Raw genomic sequence first — 19658 nt, forward strand, 5'->3', positions numbered from 1 at the left:
GGCTAATGAGAGGTTGCTTAGTGTTATTCAAATTTCAACACTTATACACTTCTAATAGCCCAGCCTGTTTTCTGAAAAGTGAGTGATTGTCAAACAAGACATTATTATTCTTTAAAATTTATTTCTTTTTTAAACTCAGCACAGTGTAAAGCATTGACCATGGGTATCTTTCCTTTTTTGTGCCACTGTGGCCTTCCACTAATGACCCTTGTGAAAGCCCACTTCTTTTCACTGCTATTTATATTTGTTGCCTGTTTTGATTTTCTTAGAGCTTTATTGTATCATCTCTTTGTTTCAGACACCATGTTCTCATGAGAAAAACAAACATACCCAACAGTAACCTGGAACTGTGCCTCTGTTTCTGGAACTCAGGAAAGCTTTTGCTTCCTGTCATCAGTGGGTTTTGAGCATCTGTTTATATTCTCTCTAGATTCCTTTCTCTTGAGTGGACATGCCCATAAAGGAGAGGTGTTTGGAATCTTGTGGTGGTCATAAATGAACATGAATCAGGCTCTTAATAAGAAATTCTTTGTAGCTTCTTAGTAGCAATAATAATAACTATATTGTATGGATTTGGAGCCTGTCATTTTTAGTGATTAAGCATGCAGACATATAAAACCTCTTTTGTTTGGTCATGGCTTCCAATGTTGCTCTTGAAGAACTAGTGAAGAGAATGGTAATGGACACAGAACGCTTTTCATATGGTACCACTTAAAACAGCGCTAATTAGCATTATAGTGAATCATTTGGCCTCCCTGAACCTCCATTTCATCATTTGTGGAATGTAGTAGTAGGTCTAGACTAGGTATTCTCACCCTCACCCTCAAGAACACTAAGACTTGGGCAATGAGGGTCATGTGGGGGTTTAAATTGTGCATGCATGCACAAATGTAGTCATAGGAGTTGTTGCAGATAGGGGTGGTGCGGGGTTGTTCTCTGTACTGTAGGATGTAGAAGCATCCCTGGCCCTACCCACTAGAGGCCAGTAGCACCCTCTTAGTTGTGACAAACAAAAATGTCCCCTATGGAACAAAATTGTCCCTATGAAGAATTACTGGTCTAGAATCACATTTTTTTTTAATTTTTAAAATTTTTATTTTTAAAAGATTTTAATTTATTTATTCATGAGAGACACAGAGTGAGAGAAAGGTAGAGACATAAGCAGACAGAGAAGCAGGCTCCATGCAGGGAGCCTGACGTGGGGCTCAATCCTGGATCTCCAGGATCACGCCCTGGGCTGAAGGCAGGTGCTTAACTGCTGAGCCACCTGGGTGTCCCAAGAATCACATTTTTAGAAGTATACAACAAAATGATATGAATCCAAGAGTTTGTTGGCACAATTATCAAAGTTCTATGACACTTCTGTACAGTGACATAAAGAACGGAGGTTATTTCACTTTTGCCTCTTAGAAGCCTTTCCTGATAAGGTTTAAATACTGCTATGAATTTGTTCCTTTGATTAAAATTTGAGAACTCAGTTATCAAAGTGTGAAAGAGGACACAGCAAAGAGACCTTTGAACAAATAATGCTTTATGTTTATAGATTAACACGTAAAGTTAGAATGAGCTATGCTACTGGAGAGGTGAATACTCAACACAGACGTTTAAAAGATAGGTTCTGGCACATAACATCCATTCCAAACTATTGTTGAATGGATGGATGATGAATAGATGGACAGTTGAATGATGGATCAGCTGTTATTAACTCCTGTGGCTTTAGGAGCAGTATTTCATCAGTGACAAAAATGGTGGTCACAGAAACCAAGGAAAGAAGAGGTCACTACAGGGCCTCTTCCATTTCTTCCATGGCTTCTATGAGTCCCTCCTGGGTACCTGCCTGCCTCTGCCCTTCCACAATATTTCCTTTTACTTCTCTCCTCAGGTCTATATCCTTATTTCCTTTTTCTCCCTTTTATTTCTGTTGCCTGAATCGATTATATTAGAGTTTTCCATATTGTATCATTTCTTTGAATCAAACATTTACTTATTTAAGAGAGGGAGAGTATGGGGGAAGGAGCAGAGGAAGAAGGAGAGAGAGCTTTAAGCAGACTCCCCACTGAGCATGGAACCAGATGCTGAGCTCCATCTCACAACCCTGAGATCATGACCTGAGCTGAACCAAGAGTCAGACGCTTAACCTACTGCACCACCCATACATCAGGATCTTATGGGAAAACAAAATCTGCCACTTTGTGAATCCGCATCTGGGCATTCTGAAGGAAGGACTGAATTTTTCTTCTCTGGTTGTTTGAATCAAACTAATGATGTGATTTCTGATCTTTGAAAATCACTTCTGATTCATTTTCTAGGGTTGCATGTCTTTCTTTGATAATTTATTCCAGAACAATTCAAGTTTTTGCTCAAAGGAAACTGTGTCGACAACTGTGATGGGTGGATTTTGTTTGTGCCCTCCTAATGGTGTTATTGATCTGGAAAAGTATTTCCTCTCTTTTATAGTTAAAGAAATTGAGGCCTGGATTTGTTAAGACATACAGCTTAATGTCTATAATAAGTATGGAGTTATATCGGGGTTGGAACTACTGAGCTCAGATCTGTAGCACCTGATGGAAGGTAGGATTGAAGCAGTATAGATAATTTCATGTGAAAATATTGAATTTATAGTATCAGAAGACTGAAACATTTTTCTTTATGTTTTGTTTGAAAGTCGTGAGTATTATCTAGGGTGGCTACTTTACACTCCCATAGCTTTGATTTATTGGGACTAGCTTCTCTAAAATGGACAAATAACTTGACGTCGAGAACTTTCTTTAGAGTTTTAATTTAGTAAATGTTGCTCATGACCTGCTTTTTTCTCTCTAGACCTTCTCTCACCATGCCTCACAGGAACCTGACAGGAAGCTGCAATGTTAATTGTGGTTGTAAAATACACGAGTATGAGCCAGTCTGTGGATCAGATGGAATTACATACTTTAACCCTTGTCTGGCTGGCTGTGTTAACAGTGGTAATCTTAGCACTGGGGTGAGTATATTTCACAAGTTCCTGTACTGTCGTTAATCCAACATCCTGTGACGAGGACGTGTTAGGACTCATATGCTATTGCGTGGCTTCAGTCCCTCTTTTCAAGAAACTTCAGATAACCTACAAAATACATCTTGGCAAAAAACAGAGGAAGGAAAATTATGCAATGCTATCATTTTTCTCCAGGGACGATTGGAGCATGTGGATGCAGTGATTGGTTTCACATCAGCCCTCTCCCACTTTACGACGTTCTGTGCCAACTCAGTGAAATGTGATAAGGTTGAGTGCTAGGCCGCCCATTTCTTACGCTCCTAGGGCCCTTGCGATGCATTTGAAGGTCAAAATGACCACATTTTGTGCCAGTGGAAGAGAATAGGAGAGTACCTTCCCTGATCAGAATCTGTGAAGATGGGCAATAGCTATTTTTTATAGACTATCAGTTCAAACTTTTCTTTTTTTTTTTTTTCTAACTTTCAGAGTAAAGATATTTCTGTCAGTTTAAGAATAGGCTATTTTGAGAATTCCCTTCCCTGTAAATTATAAATAGGCTGTAATACTGTGGGAGGTTTTCATATTCTACTCAGTTCTTTACTGAGCCTGGTTTCATTCTTTGCATAAGAACAGATTGTGGGAGGCTGCTTTAATTAATAAGGTTAAGGTGCATTGGCTTGTATTGTGTGGGTGTTCAGGGATTAGACCATTGACTGTATATTTTGGGGTTACCATATTTGATTTCTGAGTTTTAAGCTATGGTGATAAATTGAGAAAGCCTGTTGCTGGATCCCCATTATATAATGGGTGAGCTCCAGCATGTGCCCAAGTTGAAAGAGAGGAGATCTGTTCTTGGGGGCTAAGGATTTCCCTGCAAGTGAGTGAGTGAGTCCTTTAATGTACAGTCCTCGTTCTTGAAAAGAGACCAGCAGTCCCTGGAGCACAGATGGCCAAATGCCCCCCATCCTCATATTTGTTGCTACTGCTTCTCTAAGTGGCTGAGAGGTCACAATGACAGTGAGTTCAGCTGATGTCTGGTCAGTAAAAATAACAGAAGAGGCAGAAAGATTGATTGTTTTTATTTGAAATACATTTTTAGCTCCTTGAATTAGCTGGTTTTAAATGAAACAGCCAATGATATATTCACTGGTCCTGGCCCTGGAGTCATCACAGCTGCATCCTGAATTCTCTGCATTTATTTAACAAATATTACCTTAAGTCCTACACTGTGTCCAGGCTTATGCTAGGTGCTCCAATGGGCACAAATAAGCAGAAGGCTTGGTTTCTGTTTTTGAGGGGCTTCTCTAATCAGGGAACCCAAGAATTAAACAGTGATGGAAACACCACATAATTGTGACCAAAATGAGCATATGGAATGTGAACGCTATAGAACTGAGTGTTGAAAGCTTCTTATAAAAGTTTAGGTTTAGATGATTTGGCCAGCAGACTTTGTTTGATGCACACTTTGGATCCTTACTCTTAGCAATAAGGATATATTTTCAGTTAAATATTATGCATGTTTTAAAGTTTAAATTCAATTAGCCAACATATAGAACATCATCAGTTTCAGAGGTAGAGATCAGTGGTTCATCAGTTGCATATAACACCCAGTGCTCATTGCATCACATGCCCTATTTAATGCCCATCACCCAGTTACTCATCCCCTCTACCTACCTCCCCTCCAGCAACCCTCAGTTTGTTTCCCAGAGTTAAGAGTCTCTCATGGTTTGTCTCCCTCTCTGACTTCTTCTCATTCAGCTTCCCTTTCCTTCCCCTATGATCCTCTGCGCTATTTCTTATATTCCACACATGAATGAAACCATGTAATTGTCTTTCTCTGATTGACTTCTTCTGCTCAGCAAAATATTATGCATATTTAAGTACTAGAGTTATTTTAGAGCTTTTAACTTTGTCTTAATTTTCCTGTGCTTTAGGTTGGCTCACAACCAATCTTTGTCTTCCCTTAGATAAGGAATTACACAGAGTGCACCTGTGTCCAAAGCCGGCAAGTGATCACTCCCCCTACAGTGGGACAGCGCGGTCAGCTCCGCGTGGTTATTGTTAAAACGTATCTCAACGAGAATGGCTATGCTGTGTCTGGGAAGTGCAAACGGGCCTGCAATACCCTTATCCCGTTCTTAATTTTTCTCTTCATCGTCACCTTCATCACAGCATGTGCCCAACCATCAGCCATCATAGTAACACTCAGGTGAGAACAGCACTCCACTTCTGGGTGGGTTACACACTCAGAATTGCCCAAGTACGCATTCCAGACTGAGACTGATATAGTAAAATGGAGAGGAAAGCCAGTTTGATTGTACAGGAAAGCGCTCAGACATTTGCTTGTTGAACTTGAGAGTTTTCCCACGTCAGGAAGGGAAAAGAAAAGAAGATTGTAACTTTCATGCCCTTGAATTTTCTTTATTCAGATGGTTCTAGTCCTGTAGTTGAGTGAAGCTTCTTTTGGATGCCTTTGGTTCCCAAAGTCTGCACCCTAAAGGGTTCAAGTTCGGAGCTGAAAGTTGTCACCATGTTAGCCACAAAAAGCCTGACTCCAGATGGGGCAGGAAGTCATTTAGTGAATTTGCTAAATCTCCTGTACAGCAAAGAATGTTGTCTCCAACCTTGTAGGCAGGTAGTACTTCTAGGACCGGTGACAGTTCACACTGGGCCTGGAGTTCAAGATGCTGATTTCATGAATTTTACTATCATATACAATTTTGGAGTTGAACCAAGGAAAGGACAGACTGGGAGATGTAATTTTTCAGTTGTTCATGCTGTGCTTTATTATATATACCTTTTGTGGTGTTTTGCTTACAAGAGAACCCAGACGTTACTTTAATGGAAGTCCTATTCAAAACATTGACAGGGGCACATTCAGATCAGAGTGTTGGCATTCACGGTAAACGCCGCAGAAGGCGGACAGTGTGGTGAAGGAAGAGCATGTCCACAGCAGCTTTAGGGCAGCCAGGGGTGGCAGGGTAATGAATAGTGAGGAGGAAAGGGAATTAGTTCTTATTCTTCCCGTACCCCCTCTTTGGCTCCTCAGCACCCCCCACGGCTGGGCACCTGGTGGGCACATCTGCTGGGATGTCATGCTTAGCAGGGTAGTTGGGCTCTGTTGCTTATGGTGCATATTTTGACTTCTCTTCCATGGGATGCTGAGTTAGACGTTTCCCAGCCAATTCATTCCTCATCAGTATGATAACAGCATACTGTTATCAGTATGTTAACATCAGTATGTTAACAGGATACTCCCATGGGAAGGCCTATTGGTTGATTCACTCAATTCCTCTATCAACAGATTCTTATGCATTAGGCAAACTGCTAGGAAAAGATAAGGAAGGTGCAGAAAAGATGGCAGGAGTGCCAGTCCCTTGGGAAGTTGACATGCTATACCTACAGCTCAATGTGTATGGGACAGAGGTACTTCATCATTTAAAAAAAAATGAATCATTAATAATCTCATTCTTTAAATTTTAATTCTGCAAGAGATGTTAAATAACCCAGATCAGGGCTGCCCATGTTATAGTGCTCAAACATGGCAAATCACCAGCTGGCTTCTAACCCAAACCTTCAGAAAAGGAGCCCTTTCATCTTGACTAATTACAATTCAATAGATTCTGATCTTCCTGCCATGTGGGAATGACTTGGAGACTGTGTTTTAGGAAAAGAAGAAAAAACAAGGCGGTGTGGAGGGATTCACTCCTTTTCTAATGTTTGGTTTGTTTTTTATACTTTTTTCTGATTCTACTTCTTTCTTTAACTTTTTTCCTTTACACTTTTCCTTGAGAAATTATGGGAGTAACTTTCGGTCTACACACCTACTGTCTGAAAAGTGTAAGCAAATAGAAAAAAAGAATGCAGTAGTTAGGATAAAATACTATATATATTTTTTCACAGAACTGATTTTTTGGAAGCTCAGAAATACTTCTGTACCTTCAACCACGAATCTTTGGCCCTCCACCAGAATTTCCCCAGAAACAGAGTGAATCAGAGTCACTTCTGAGAACTCATTCACCAATTTAACTACATCTACAGTCTCTTTGGGCTGTTGTTAATAAATTCTAGTAAATAAATATTTTGGCACGACAGCTCTTTGGTCCCCGGCTCTGCGCTAAGCAGGCTTGATGTAACATTCATTTCCTGAGGCCAGTGTTTTAAAACATTTCTCTTTTTGCCTTCACTGTAGGTCAGTAGAAGATGAGGAGAGGCCTTTCGCGCTGGGAATGCAGTTTGTTTTATTGCGAACACTTGGTACGTTTCTGAATTTCCACACATGCCTTTTAGTTCCTCTTTACAGATGGTACATTCTCACTGTCCTTTAAAAATGGCAAGTCAATCATTTGTTACCATTAGTAGAGTAGTAGGTAGACTTTAAAGGTTAATGGCAAGGGCACAACTTCTTTATTTTCTGATTTGCACTAGAAGCTACCCAGTTCTGTCATTTGATGAAACAGAATACAACTGACTTTAGAACAGTTTCTTTTACACCATGAGCATAAACTTGGGCTAAATTCTTCCAGAGAGTTTTTGGTACAGTAAAAATTATTGAACCAAGAGATTGTAGTGGGCTATGATCCTGGCATTTTGTTTGCTTATGCCTTTAAATTTTTTTTTTAATTTATTTATTCATGAGAGACATGGAGAGAGAGAGAGAGGCAGAGACACTGGCAGAGGGAGAAGCAGGCTCCATGCAGGGAGCCCGACGTGGGACTCGATGCCAGGGCTCCAGGATCATGCCCTGAGCTGAGGATCACACCCTGGGCTGAAGGCGGCGCTAAACTGCCGAGCCACCCGGGCTGCTCTTCTTATGCCTTTTTAACATGGAAATGATGGAAATTGGCACTCATATTATTTGAAAAGATTTTAATTCTTTACTCTTTTACAACAGTTTTGTGGGGCTGGGCAAAAAGTATACCTATCAAGTTTTCTGAGAAAAGAAATTAAAAATTCTGAAAAGAACAAAGAAAGATCCCCAAATTGATACATAGGGAGTCTCCTTTATTTAATAACAAGAGAAGCTCATTAGCACTGTCAGTATGTTGCGAGTTCATTAGGATGTGAAGAACGTTGTTCTGATTTTGACAAACACCATATTACTCTGTGGCGTTTTGGGACAATGCATGGAAAATACCATGTGAAGTAGCCCATTGCCTTGATCAGTTTTAATGTATTTTTTTAATTGACTGCCCCATCATCAAGTATATTTTTTCTTTTGCAAGTAAGAGTCTCATTTTCTTCAGCTTTGTTTCTACCAGTAATCAGTATCATTGTCCACAGGACAAAAAAAAAGTTTTTTGTTTTTTTTTTTTACTTAAATTTTTAATTTACATTTTGGAGGATGAAACACTTTAAAATGGTATCATCTGACCCTCTGAAACATTAATCTTCTTTGGAATTCTCAATTTGTTATTATGTTGTGGTTGATGGCTCAGCCCAGAGTAGGGACTTCCCAATGATCCTCAGAGGCTTCTAGTTGCATTGAATGGGTTGCTTGTTTTTTTGGTAGTGATAAAACTTTGAAGGTCCCATTTTTCTTTTTTTTTTTTTAAAGAAAATATTTTCTTTATACAAAATATATATGTGTATATACACTTTTTATATACATATATATATACACATATACTTTTATATACATATACTTTTGTATATACATATATACAAAAATATATATACAGTGGTGTTGATTGAGGGATTATTTTTGATGTTGAAACATTGAAAACAGTGAAATGGTCAACTCTATAGAGGATTGACTGAATTAATTATGCATCATCTGGATGATTGAATACCTTGCAGCCACTACAAATGAGACTTTAAAAGGAAAAAGTTAGGGGATCCCTGGGTAGCTCCGCAGTTTAGCGCCTGCCTTTGGTCCAGGGCACGAACCTGGAGTCCGGGGATCGAGTCCCACATCGGGCTCCCGGCATGGAGCCTGCTTCTCCCTCCTCCTGTGTCTCTGCCTCTCTCTCTCTCTCTCTCTCTCTCTCTCTCTTTCTCTCCCCCTGTGTCTATCATAAATAAATAAATAAATAAATAAATAAATAAATAAATACATACATACATACATACATAAGCCTGCTTCTCCCTCCTCCTGTGTCTCTGCCTCTCTCTCTCTCTCTCTCTTTCTCTCCCCCTGTGTCTATCATAAATAAATAAATAAATAAATAAACAAACAAACAAACTTAAAAAAATAAAAGGAAAGGAAAAAGATATAATGAGAAAAGGCTTACAAGATGACATTGAGTGAAAAAAACCAGAAAACAAAGCTATATTCATGGTCAGATTTGGGAATGGACAAACATACACATAAATGGTATTTATAGTCTAATTCTATGGTTAAAGAAAAAAAAACATAGCCGGGGTGCCTCATCTGCATTGGACTCTTGATCTTGGGGTTGTGGGTTCGGGCCCCATGTTGTGTATGGAGGTTATTTAAAAATAAACCTTGAAACAAAACATAAATCAATCAATCAAAAACATAGCCCTAACAATAAATATAAATAGTTAAGAAAGACACCCACCTATTAAAAACAGTTGACTCAAAGTGCGAAGTTTCTTGATGCTTTCATCAGTGTCCATCGAAAGATGAATGGATAAAGAAGATGTGGTATATATACACAATGGAATATTACTCAGCTATTAGAAATGACGAATACCCACCATTTGCTTTGACGTGGATGGAACTGGAGGGTATTATGCTGAGTGAAGTAAGTCAATCGGAGAAGGACAATCATTATATGGTTTCACTCATATGGGGAATATAAAAAATAGTGAAAGAAATTATAGGGGAAAGGAGAGAAAATGAGTGGGAAAAACCAGAGATGGTGACAAAACATGAGAGACTCCTAACTCTGGGAAACGAACAAGGGATAGTGGAAGGGGAGGTGGGCAGGGGGATGGGGTGACTGGGTGATGGGCACTGATGGGGGCACTTGACTGGATGAGCACTAGATGTTATACTATATGTTGGCAAATTGAACTCCAATAAAGAAATATACATAAAAAATGAAGGTCCCATTTTTTGAAAGCCAGCTGGTTAAAGGAAATTCTGATATGCTTTGATTTAGTTAAGAAGCTTCTTTATACTTCCTGTTGAAAACTAAAAAGTTGTTTTCAAGGAAGGAAATTTGTTTCACAAAAGGGTCGTGGCTCTGCCTATCTTTGATGCCATGGAGTTGGGGTGATTTCATATGGAATTGGAGGTAAAGGTAAGTCAACAGAGGGATGTTGCAGTGTCAGGAATAAGTGGAAGGAGTACATTTCAGGCATCTCTTAATTAATTCAAAGTTGACTTAAGTTCTGTTGATTATGAAAAACTATAGTTGGGCCCACAAGCCAATTTCCATTTCCTAAAATTCCAAAGCAAATAGAGTTTTTTAGTAATGTTAAATTTTAATTGTAGCGAACATACCTCATTTTAAATGAATACAACATTTTTAAAAATACATCACCTGGGCTCTTAGCCCACTATCGTCCCTTTCTTCCTCTCTTCTCTCTTTTCCTTCTCCTTTTCTCCCCCATTCCTTCCCATCACTTCCTTTTATAAACTCTTATTGAGGATCCACGGGCTGTCCTGATGGGTCCTTGGGATGGAAGGAATAAAAGGCATGGTCTCTGCCATCAAGGAACTATGGGTGACAAACCTGTAAACACTTTCAGCGCTATGTGATAGTTGATACAATGGAGATTTCAAAATGCAGTTGGAATATTAGTGGCACCTGAGTGAGTGAGGAATTTAAAGGAGGGGTAGATAATTACAAGGTGAACAATTTGGGGATGGGGAAACATTTCAGTAAAGGGAGTAACATACGGTGAAGGAAGTCTACTTGGGTAGACTTTCTTTCTTTTTTTTTTTTTTTCTTTTTAGACTTTCTTTCTTATGGGAGTAAAGAAATGTCTATCTCATAGCCCAAACAATGAAGCTACTGCTTATCACAGATGTTTCACAAGCTTCAAAGATGAATTTTATGCCTTAATTATTTCTATGTGCCGAATGTCTTTATGCAGTTTGCCATTTGATGTGGTTTCAGACTTATAGGGGGGCAGTTTTCTCCCTATATTCTTCCTGCACCCAAGGACTAGAACCCAACCCATCGGATCTAAGTGTACTGAATTTTAGTGGTTCATGAAGGGTGTTAGTAGAGCCTCTTGAGTATTCCATGACAAAATCTGATTTTTTAAGTTTAAAAGGATTGCCTAATTGAATTTTTAGCAATAGACATTTTTATAATCTTAAAAATCAATAATGTATTCTGACTGGGTTGCAAATTGGAAGATTTAAAGTATTTATAACTTAGCATTTTTATAATAAATATATTATGATAAGATGTGACATACTTAAAAGAGTCAAGTAACACAAGAAAACCACTGCCCTCAACTGGTTTTAGAGCCAATAAGCACCTTGCTAATTTACAAATCTGTTTTCTCTTTTAAGAGAAGCTAAATATTTTTCTTTTCCTTTTTCTCTGCAACTCTAGCATACATTCCTACTCCAATTTACTTTGGAGCAGTTATTGACACCACCTGCATGCTCTGGCAACAGGAATGTGGAGTGCAAGGCTCTTGCTGGGAGTACAACGTGACATCATTTCGTTTTGTCTATTTTGGTTTGGCGGCTGGCCTCAAATTTGTTGGCTTTATTTTTATTTTTCTGGCCTGGTACTCCATTAAATACAAGGAGGACGAGCTGCAGAGGCAGAGGTGGAGAGAATTCCCTCTGAGCACTGTGAGCGAGATGGTGGGCCACACTGACAACGCCGATAAGTATGCCCGGACTAGATCTTGTCCAGCTTTCAGCAGCCAGGGGGATTTCCATGAAGAGACTGGTCTGCAGAAAGGGATCCAATACACAGCACAGACCTATCCGGGGCCCTTCCCCGAAGCAATAAGCTCCTCCCCAGATCCGGGGCTGGAAGAAAGCCCTACTGCCATGTAGCCTCCCTCTTGAAGCTTGAAAATGGAAGACTTTAGTTTTGTTGGTTGAGTTGAATATGGCAACTTAAGAAACACCCGTGCCTTCTTTTCTTTCTTTCTTTCTTTTTTTAACCTCTAAAGACAAAATCCTCAAACCAACAAAACTCAGTATACACAGCCACCATCGATTGAGGGCTGGATACCTCAACAAGACTGGGAGCCTTCACCCCCTCTCCCCCACTTCTCTCCAAGAAAGAGGAGTTGAGATATATTTGTTACCATTTCCGCTATGTTAATTTAATGCTCATGCTCCAGTGTGGTATAAAGCTGAGAGGTGCCTGGTTAACAAAATCACAGGAAGTGTAATGGTGGTACATGTCATTAGCATACACTCCAAACAGAGGTGAGCTTGACCATGACTTTGCATTTACAAATCCAAGTTTTTAGATATGAACACCTACTGTGAGTTCTGTTACAAAGCACAAATGAATTTGCCTCAACTATGCAATTTTGATTGGGAAAAATGTAAGTGCAGCATGTTACTTTTTCTTTCAAGAGACTAAGCAGATACGTTTTGAAAAGAGGACAAGAAACTTTCCCTGAAGTACTGTTAATAGCATTTTAAGCCATAGCAGAGTCATAAATCAGGTAGAATTTTTTAAATGCTTCAAAGGAATCATGGATAGTGTGATAAAAGGAACAGCTACTTTATTTCATAAGACACATTCTCTTTTAGTCTGTCAGCCCCATCATAAGGTAAGGAGTCTGCTGACTTGTAAATCTGATAGTTTGAAGATAAACTCCAGTATTCTTTTGCCAGGGGCTTTAAAACCAGTGTGCTAAATAATATGACTAGAACTTAATTTGAGATGCCTCATAAGGAGAGAAACTTGATGGCTTTCTCATCCAAAGAAAAAATGCTGCAGAAATTCTTTTAGCTCTATGGGCCCACACAAGGGTAGTTGAGAGTTGTAACCTTGACACTCAATAGCTGGAAAAAGAAATTCCACAGAGGTAAGATTGAGTCCCATCTGATCATTTTAAGTTATATTCCTGGAAACCCTAGCAGATCTGTATTGTTTTCTTTTTTACGTACAGAAAATTGCTGTGGCTGCCCCCCGAAGTTGAGTAATTAAATCAGGAAAGCTATACCTGTGATATGAAAATCACTTTGCATACAGGAGGAGGGAGGTCTGTGAGCTATGAGAGTATGATCCTAAGTCATGATTGAAAATTATTTAAAATCAACTTGTCTGTTGTACTGAATTCTACTTTATCGGAGTTAGAATGATTTCACATCTGTTAGCCTTCCCACAGCGATTCTGAAAGAGGATTTTTCTGTTCCTAAAGGCACTTTTGGTTCATGATCCATAATCCTTGTCAGTTCCTCCCAGCACATCACGTTGACTTAGGTACCACACAGAGTGCTTTCTACATGGTTCTTTCATTCTTTTTTTTTTTTTTTTTTTAGATTTTATTTATTTATTCATGAGACACAGAGAGAGAGAGAGAGAGAGAGAGAGAGAGAGAGGCAGAGACACAGGCAGAGGGAGAAGCAGGCTCCATGCAGGGAGCCTGATGTGGGACTCGATCCTGGGCCCCAGGATCACGCTCTGGGCCGAAGGCAGACGCTCAACTGCTGAGCCACCCAGGTGTCCCTCTACATGGTTCTTAAGGTAGATGCTTCCCGACAGCTCTGTGGCCTGATAGGTTAACTCATGGGATCTGGCTGCTCAGAAGAAGAATCTTGGCAACCCACACTTAAGAGGGACCTTAGGGTCCAAATGCCAATATAATTGTGAATGGTTTCTGCCAAGGAACCTATGCTTGTGTAGGGGCTAATCTGGGAAATTATTTCCTTGGCTGACTTCCAGTCTTCAACGGGGGGCAGGGATTGACAGAACTGTCCCATGATTCAGGCTCTTTGCCCTTCCTCCTTGGAGGTACTGGTGGAGCTGTATGATCGCTCGTGGGTACCAGGTCGCCTTCCTCTCTACTGAAGAACGGTATTGTCAGATGGCCCTTTTGGGTGCATGCAGTTTGTGGAGAATGTTAGCACTGTTAGACTGAATGATGTCTGTAAAGGGTGGAGCCAGTGGTCTCAGGTGACAAGGGCTTCCCTTTGACCATTCTCATTTGTCTGAGTCATAAGTAAGCTGTTGCCTTTAATTATCCGGGTGTCTGTTCCGCCTGGCTCCACGTGGTATATTTTGAAGGTCTTCAGAGAATATTGCTGATTAACTTAGTGTCTACTCTGGTGCCTTAGGGTTCCCTTTTACTCTCTGTGGGAGATCTTTGATCCTTTAGACCCTTTAGAAAGTTTCCTTTTGTGTTGGAGCTAAAGGTATACAGGTTGGGGAGAGGTGATATTTTCTTAATTCTTTCCTCATTGCTAAGGAACTGCATTGAAAGAATTTGGATGGGATTAGCACTTTTTTTTTTTTTTTAAAGCTAAGATTGTATGTTCCAACACTCTTAGAATCTCTCTCTTCTTGGGTAGTATATTTTGAAAAGGAGCTGCTCTCAGAATTCCAGGGTAGGAAGTGACTGACTCTTTCAGTATAATTAGACAGTCCCCTTTGTCTACCTTGAACACTCATCCATCCAGTTCAGCAACCATTGACCAGTTCTCTATCAGGCAGTATTTTAACCAATTACCCTCTCCTGCTCTATGAGATTCTTTAGGTTGACTGGCCAGAATTCCAAGAAATTGGCCTGAATTGTACACCACAATATTAATATTGTACTTCCTCAAGTATGTGATACTTATAAATAGCAGGTGTATCATTAATGTGTTGTTGGTTAATGTAGAATAAGTAGTAAAAATCACAGAAGACTGAGGTTTTAGAATATGTACCAATTAAGAATTGTCCCCAAAATGCTTCAGGTCCTCTTAGCATCCTTGTAATATTACATAGTCAACTAAAGTAACTATTTGACAAATGGCACCATTTAACTGTAGATATGAGGTTCTTCTGTGTTTGTTACTTTATTTTCACAGCCCCTATTACAAGTTTAATTCCCACTTTCTATGAACTTAGGCTTCTAATTGTTTTGGAAAAAGGTCACCTTGTTTTTTTTTTATCAGCTCTGTAGATTAATGTATTATTTGGCTTTAATATGCAAATATAATATCCACAAGTCTAGCCTATTAATTTAGAAACTCCCCAGGGAGAGGTGAGTGGTTGGAGCACATTTTTTGTTACCTTCATTAGTATGAGATCCTTATCCTTTGCAGGGAGATTTAATTCTTGAAAACATTCAGAAGTCATTCAGAACTGAGGTGGGGGGGAATAAAGAGGAGCAGAGAAGAAATAAATTAGCTCTTGTGGAGTGTTGATTCAGAATTTTGTCAAGTACTTAATATACATCATTTATTTCAATACTGTTAATAACCTGCAAGATAACTATTTTTATTGTTTTTTTTTTTTTAAGAGATCATGAAAACTGAGGCTCACAGAGGTAAAGAGATTTGTTTAGGATTGTGCAGAGTGGCCAAATCAGGGTTCAGGTTTCTATCTCCATCACTCGTTTCTTACTCTATATAAATGCCTATAATGGTTTAGGTTAACAAAGACAAGTGTGATTATAATTTAGTAAGGTATAGCATTACATTTGTTGATGTGTTACTGTTCCTGAAGAGTAGAGAAGTTATTATTCCTTTGTGTAGAATAGAAAAAAATCTGTAGGAAGCATCAAAATTTAATGTTTAGATTTTCAAGGTAAATTTACATTTATTTAGCTAAGTGTTATATTCAAAATTATCATAACATACCTCAAGTATTTATTTATAGTTCATATTTAATATAGAACAAATCAATTTTGATGTTAGCATTGAGTCTCAGAATTTCTGAAATGAATCATGAGGAAATGTGGTTCAGATTTATTGAATCTGAGCTTTGGGGATTTTAAGTGTGTTCTTTCTTTTTTCTTTTCTGCCTCTTTCAGAATGTTAACATTTCCATTAATTTTTAGTGACTATGGGTTTAAAGTTTCCTAATAAAAGTTTGAAATGAACATATACAAAGTGTTACATGTTAAATGAACATATACAAAATGTTACATGCTCCACACCAAACAACTGGCTGGATTGTTACCGTCAGTAGCTGCGGTCACAAACTGGGAGCCTGCGCTTGGAAGTGCAGCCATCAGAGGAGGAGGAAGTAGTGGCAGTCTTGCATTTTCACCAACTACCAGGAAAATTCTTCCTCCGTCTGCAATTCCTGTTTGCATTCTTTGGTGGACTTGGGAGCCAGAAAGTTTCTTTTTGGGGACTGTTTTGCATCAACCAAAGAGCAGCTGTGTAGTATTTGAATGGACCTGAAGCATTTGTGGAAATTCTCCAGTGTGCCCAGGAGCAGTAGGAAAGCCCAAGTCCAGGGGGTAACCAATTATACTTTTAATGTGTGTGGACTTCAAACATCTTAAATGGCACAGAAACATGAGTATAACCATCGCTAAATAGGTGCATATGGAGTATTCTAGAGTATCTAGTAGCAGATAGATACCAAAACACTGTATGATCCCAGAATTGCCTAGACTACAGGTTTGCTAATTCTGTTCTACAGACCACTAGGTAGCCTCTACACGTTAATTGTAGCTCTTCTTTCCTGATATGGAAGAGCATGCCATGGCTGGCAGGCGAAGGTTGTAGCCTGTGCACTTTATCTTTTTTGTTTTCTCTCTTTTCCTCATCTTCCCGGATGCTGCTGGCTGTGTCTGTTGCAGACTTCTTGCTACATTGGAATCAGATCTGTGTATGTTTGAACAGGTTATTTTAAACACTTCATTTTTACTCAGCCCTAAGAAGGGTCAGATATGATGAAAACCCTCCTTGGGTATTTGCTTGTGCAACATAAAACAAAAAAATGCCTCGGTGCTAAAAGTATTTGATGATGCATGTCACCACAAAAATGCGCCACTGAATTTACAGTGTTTCACTGATAAAGGACTGCATGTGCTTTGCTTTTGGAGATCTAGAGAACTTCCCAGAAAACAAGCACTCGTTACTCTTGTGACCAGTTAATCCATGAACTTTCCGCTGCAAAGATGAAGACCCTATGGGGGCATACCTTTTCTATGGAAAGCTCAGCGTTTTTGATATTTCTTTTAGCAAGAATAATCAGATGCTAAAAATAATTTCAAGGGGGAGGGATATTTCACATAATCTTTTCTTATTTCTTCTCCAAAAACCTGACACCCTTATAAGGTGTTTTTAATAATTGGGGTTTGGGAGGTGTTGTCTTTTTCTGGTATTCTATTACATATTAAAATCAGAGGAGAAAATATCCAAAACTAAAGTAATTGCAGGGACGTATTAAACCAAAGGGATGAACAAAAGGTGTTTAAATTTTGTATCTAGAAATGAAAAATTAGAATAATTGATAAGACTTTATAGTGGGCATTTTTCTTGAAATACATACCTCTGCCCCAAACCCCAAATGTTAATTTAGAAGCACGAAATAGGCAGGTCAGCCTCTAACTCTTTAGTTAAAGGAGATGTAATACTGTGTCAAACTGGCATTAGGATCCTGGTGGAGTGTGTGTTCGGTGTGTGTGTTTTGTGTGAAAGTGTGTCGGTAATGAAAGGCCGTTTTGAGTTGTTGCATAAAGGAGTTTGATTTTGTGATTTTTACAATGAATATTTATTTGGAAAACTCTTAGGGTAATTTAAAAGATGTCTAATTTCCTTGTGTTTGATGAAATCTATCGCCAATGTACTAATAAACCTTGGTTTACAACATCTTGAATACTTGATCATTGAAAATTAAGAAAAAAAAAAAGAATAAAGTGTGTTGGATTGAAATTAGTTTGTCTCTGAGATCTCTTCTGATGGATAGCAGAGTTTTCTAAGGCATCCAAAACTTTTGGGTGAGAGGCGGAGGGAGGCAAAGAGCTACGGAAATAACAGCATGACTCATGGACTAGAGCACAAAGTGGTTATTTTTAGAACCTTGCCTTGAGCACTCCATAGGTGTAAAGCAGGGCAATTGATTTCCATTCCTCACTCAGCCACCCCTCCTGCACAGCTAAACTAAAGGGTCACAGTGGCCCAAGATACAGGAGTAGTTACTGGGGCAGGGGAGGGCGGGTGGTGTGTGCACACATCTGTGCTGGAGAAATGCTTAGTTTCCTCCATGGCTTTGTGCATTCGTTGTGGGAGCCGTTTCTACAAAGGGCAAATAGTACCCTCTTCCCCAGTCTACCTTCTCTTCATCTGTGTGTGTAATTTAGGCAACTTAGAGATTTCTCTTGAATCTCTTAGATACCCTACACGTTTGAGGGAGAGGAGAATCATTCTGGATATTGGGCTTTTTGAAATAGACGCACAAGAGAATTGCTTTTTAAGAAACGAGGAGAGAGGAAAGGTTATGAATGTGACGGCTCATCTTCCTTGCATTAGCCCCAGACTTGGTACAATCGCAGCAAAGAGCTGTTTTTAAGAGCTGTTAAAAAGCATCCAGTTCTGGGGGTGGGGAGCGCCAAGAATCCTCTTTAATTGCACAAAGTCATTGGAAAACCAGGAGATCGATATTTGGTGCTCACTTTTGTATTTAAACGTCAAAGTTTGATGCAGTTCCAACTCATAATACCAATATACATCAGTAGAAAGCTAAAGCCCTCCCTTGGCCTTCTGGAATGGCTAAGATCCGAGGTACCAAAGAGAGAGCAAGCCTGCATGGATCAAGTTGCTCTGGATGTGTTCTTGTCGAAATGGTAGTGCTGCTACTTCCGAAATCAATGAAGTGGCCGCTTTGCCAGGGGTGGTTCCTGGCTGGAAGTAGGGATGTCATTAGTTGCAATAGAGTGACACCTAATGGTCACCATGGAAATCACATGCTTTACTGATCTCTCATCCCTTTTCTTTCCTGGGCTTGAGCTGCATGGGGCTTTTATGTGGCCAGATTCATATTAGGGTGGCAACGACACCTCCTCTTCCATTGAAATCCATTAATAATCGGATCGGTCCCACTCTGGCTCTGTCACCTGTGCCGTTGGGATTGGAGGTACATAGGGGAACGGGGAAGAGGACTGGGGGTTGAAGACACAGATTCTGAATTCCTGAGTGTGGGGCGGCACACCTGTGTAGGGCCAGAAATTCAGAACAGAGGGTAGATTACTTTGCCCACTGCTTGTATTTGCTAGCAGAAAAGCGAGGCAACTCAGCACAAAAGACCTCACCATCCATAGCTCCCTTTGTCCACAAACACTCTGCAGTACTTTCCCTGATATCTGGGAGCAGGGGCTCCCTCATCTCAACAGGAAATATCTGCTTTTTTGAAAGTCACTGTCTCTGCTTACTTTATACAGTAGTGAGCTCGTTATGAGGCCCCAGGTACTGTGCTGGCGAAGTCCTCAGCATCAACGACACAACTCAGAGGAAGGTGAGTGTATGAATAATAGTTGCATTAGGTAGGTTTCTTGGTCAGAAATGGGGGCAAATGGCAAGGTGATGAACGTGGCCGGTCATTTTCACTCCGCTGGCCTCAGACCAGGTATAACATGTGTTTTCTTACTTGCGGGAAAGTAAAATAAAAATGGTAGAGATACTGTGTCCAGGGGGTGGGAGTTGAGGGAAGTATATGTGGCAAGAGAAGGTGAAGTTTGATAAGGCAAAAGGGAAAACAAAATATGGGAATTGAAGGGCAGATGAGCCCTTTACTTTTGGAGGTGGGGACTTCAGACCTGGGAGGGTGGCACTAATCCAGCAGGAGCTGGTGGGGACAGGAGATGGAGAGGACCGGATGGGTGAATGGAAGGCTGGAGCTTC

The 19658-nt window shown here is 39.8% G+C and overlaps 1 protein-coding gene across 2 annotated transcripts in view; it reads left to right on the plus strand.

Annotated features, from left to right (window-relative positions):
- SLCO5A1 (solute carrier organic anion transporter family member 5A1) overlaps window positions 1-17693 on the plus strand; it is a 137616-nt gene extending 119923 nt beyond the window's left edge. For both annotated transcript variants that reach the window (XM_026015379.2, XM_072734558.1), the window contains 4 exons: window positions 2821-2980; window positions 4939-5180; window positions 7164-7228; window positions 11452-17693. In XM_026015379.2, the coding sequence (XP_025871164.2) occupies window positions 2821-2980; window positions 4939-5180; window positions 7164-7228; window positions 11452-11909 (925 nt within the window). In that variant the 3' untranslated portion in view covers window positions 11910-17693. The remainder of the gene's footprint in view (window positions 1-2820; window positions 2981-4938; window positions 5181-7163; window positions 7229-11451) is intronic.
- Window positions 17694-19658: the final 1965 nt, after the last annotated feature.

Source organism: Vulpes vulpes, chromosome 13 (assembly GCF_048418805.1).
Source record: "Vulpes vulpes isolate BD-2025 chromosome 13, VulVul3, whole genome shotgun sequence".
Taxonomy (NCBI): Eukaryota; Metazoa; Chordata; class Mammalia; order Carnivora; family Canidae; genus Vulpes; species Vulpes vulpes.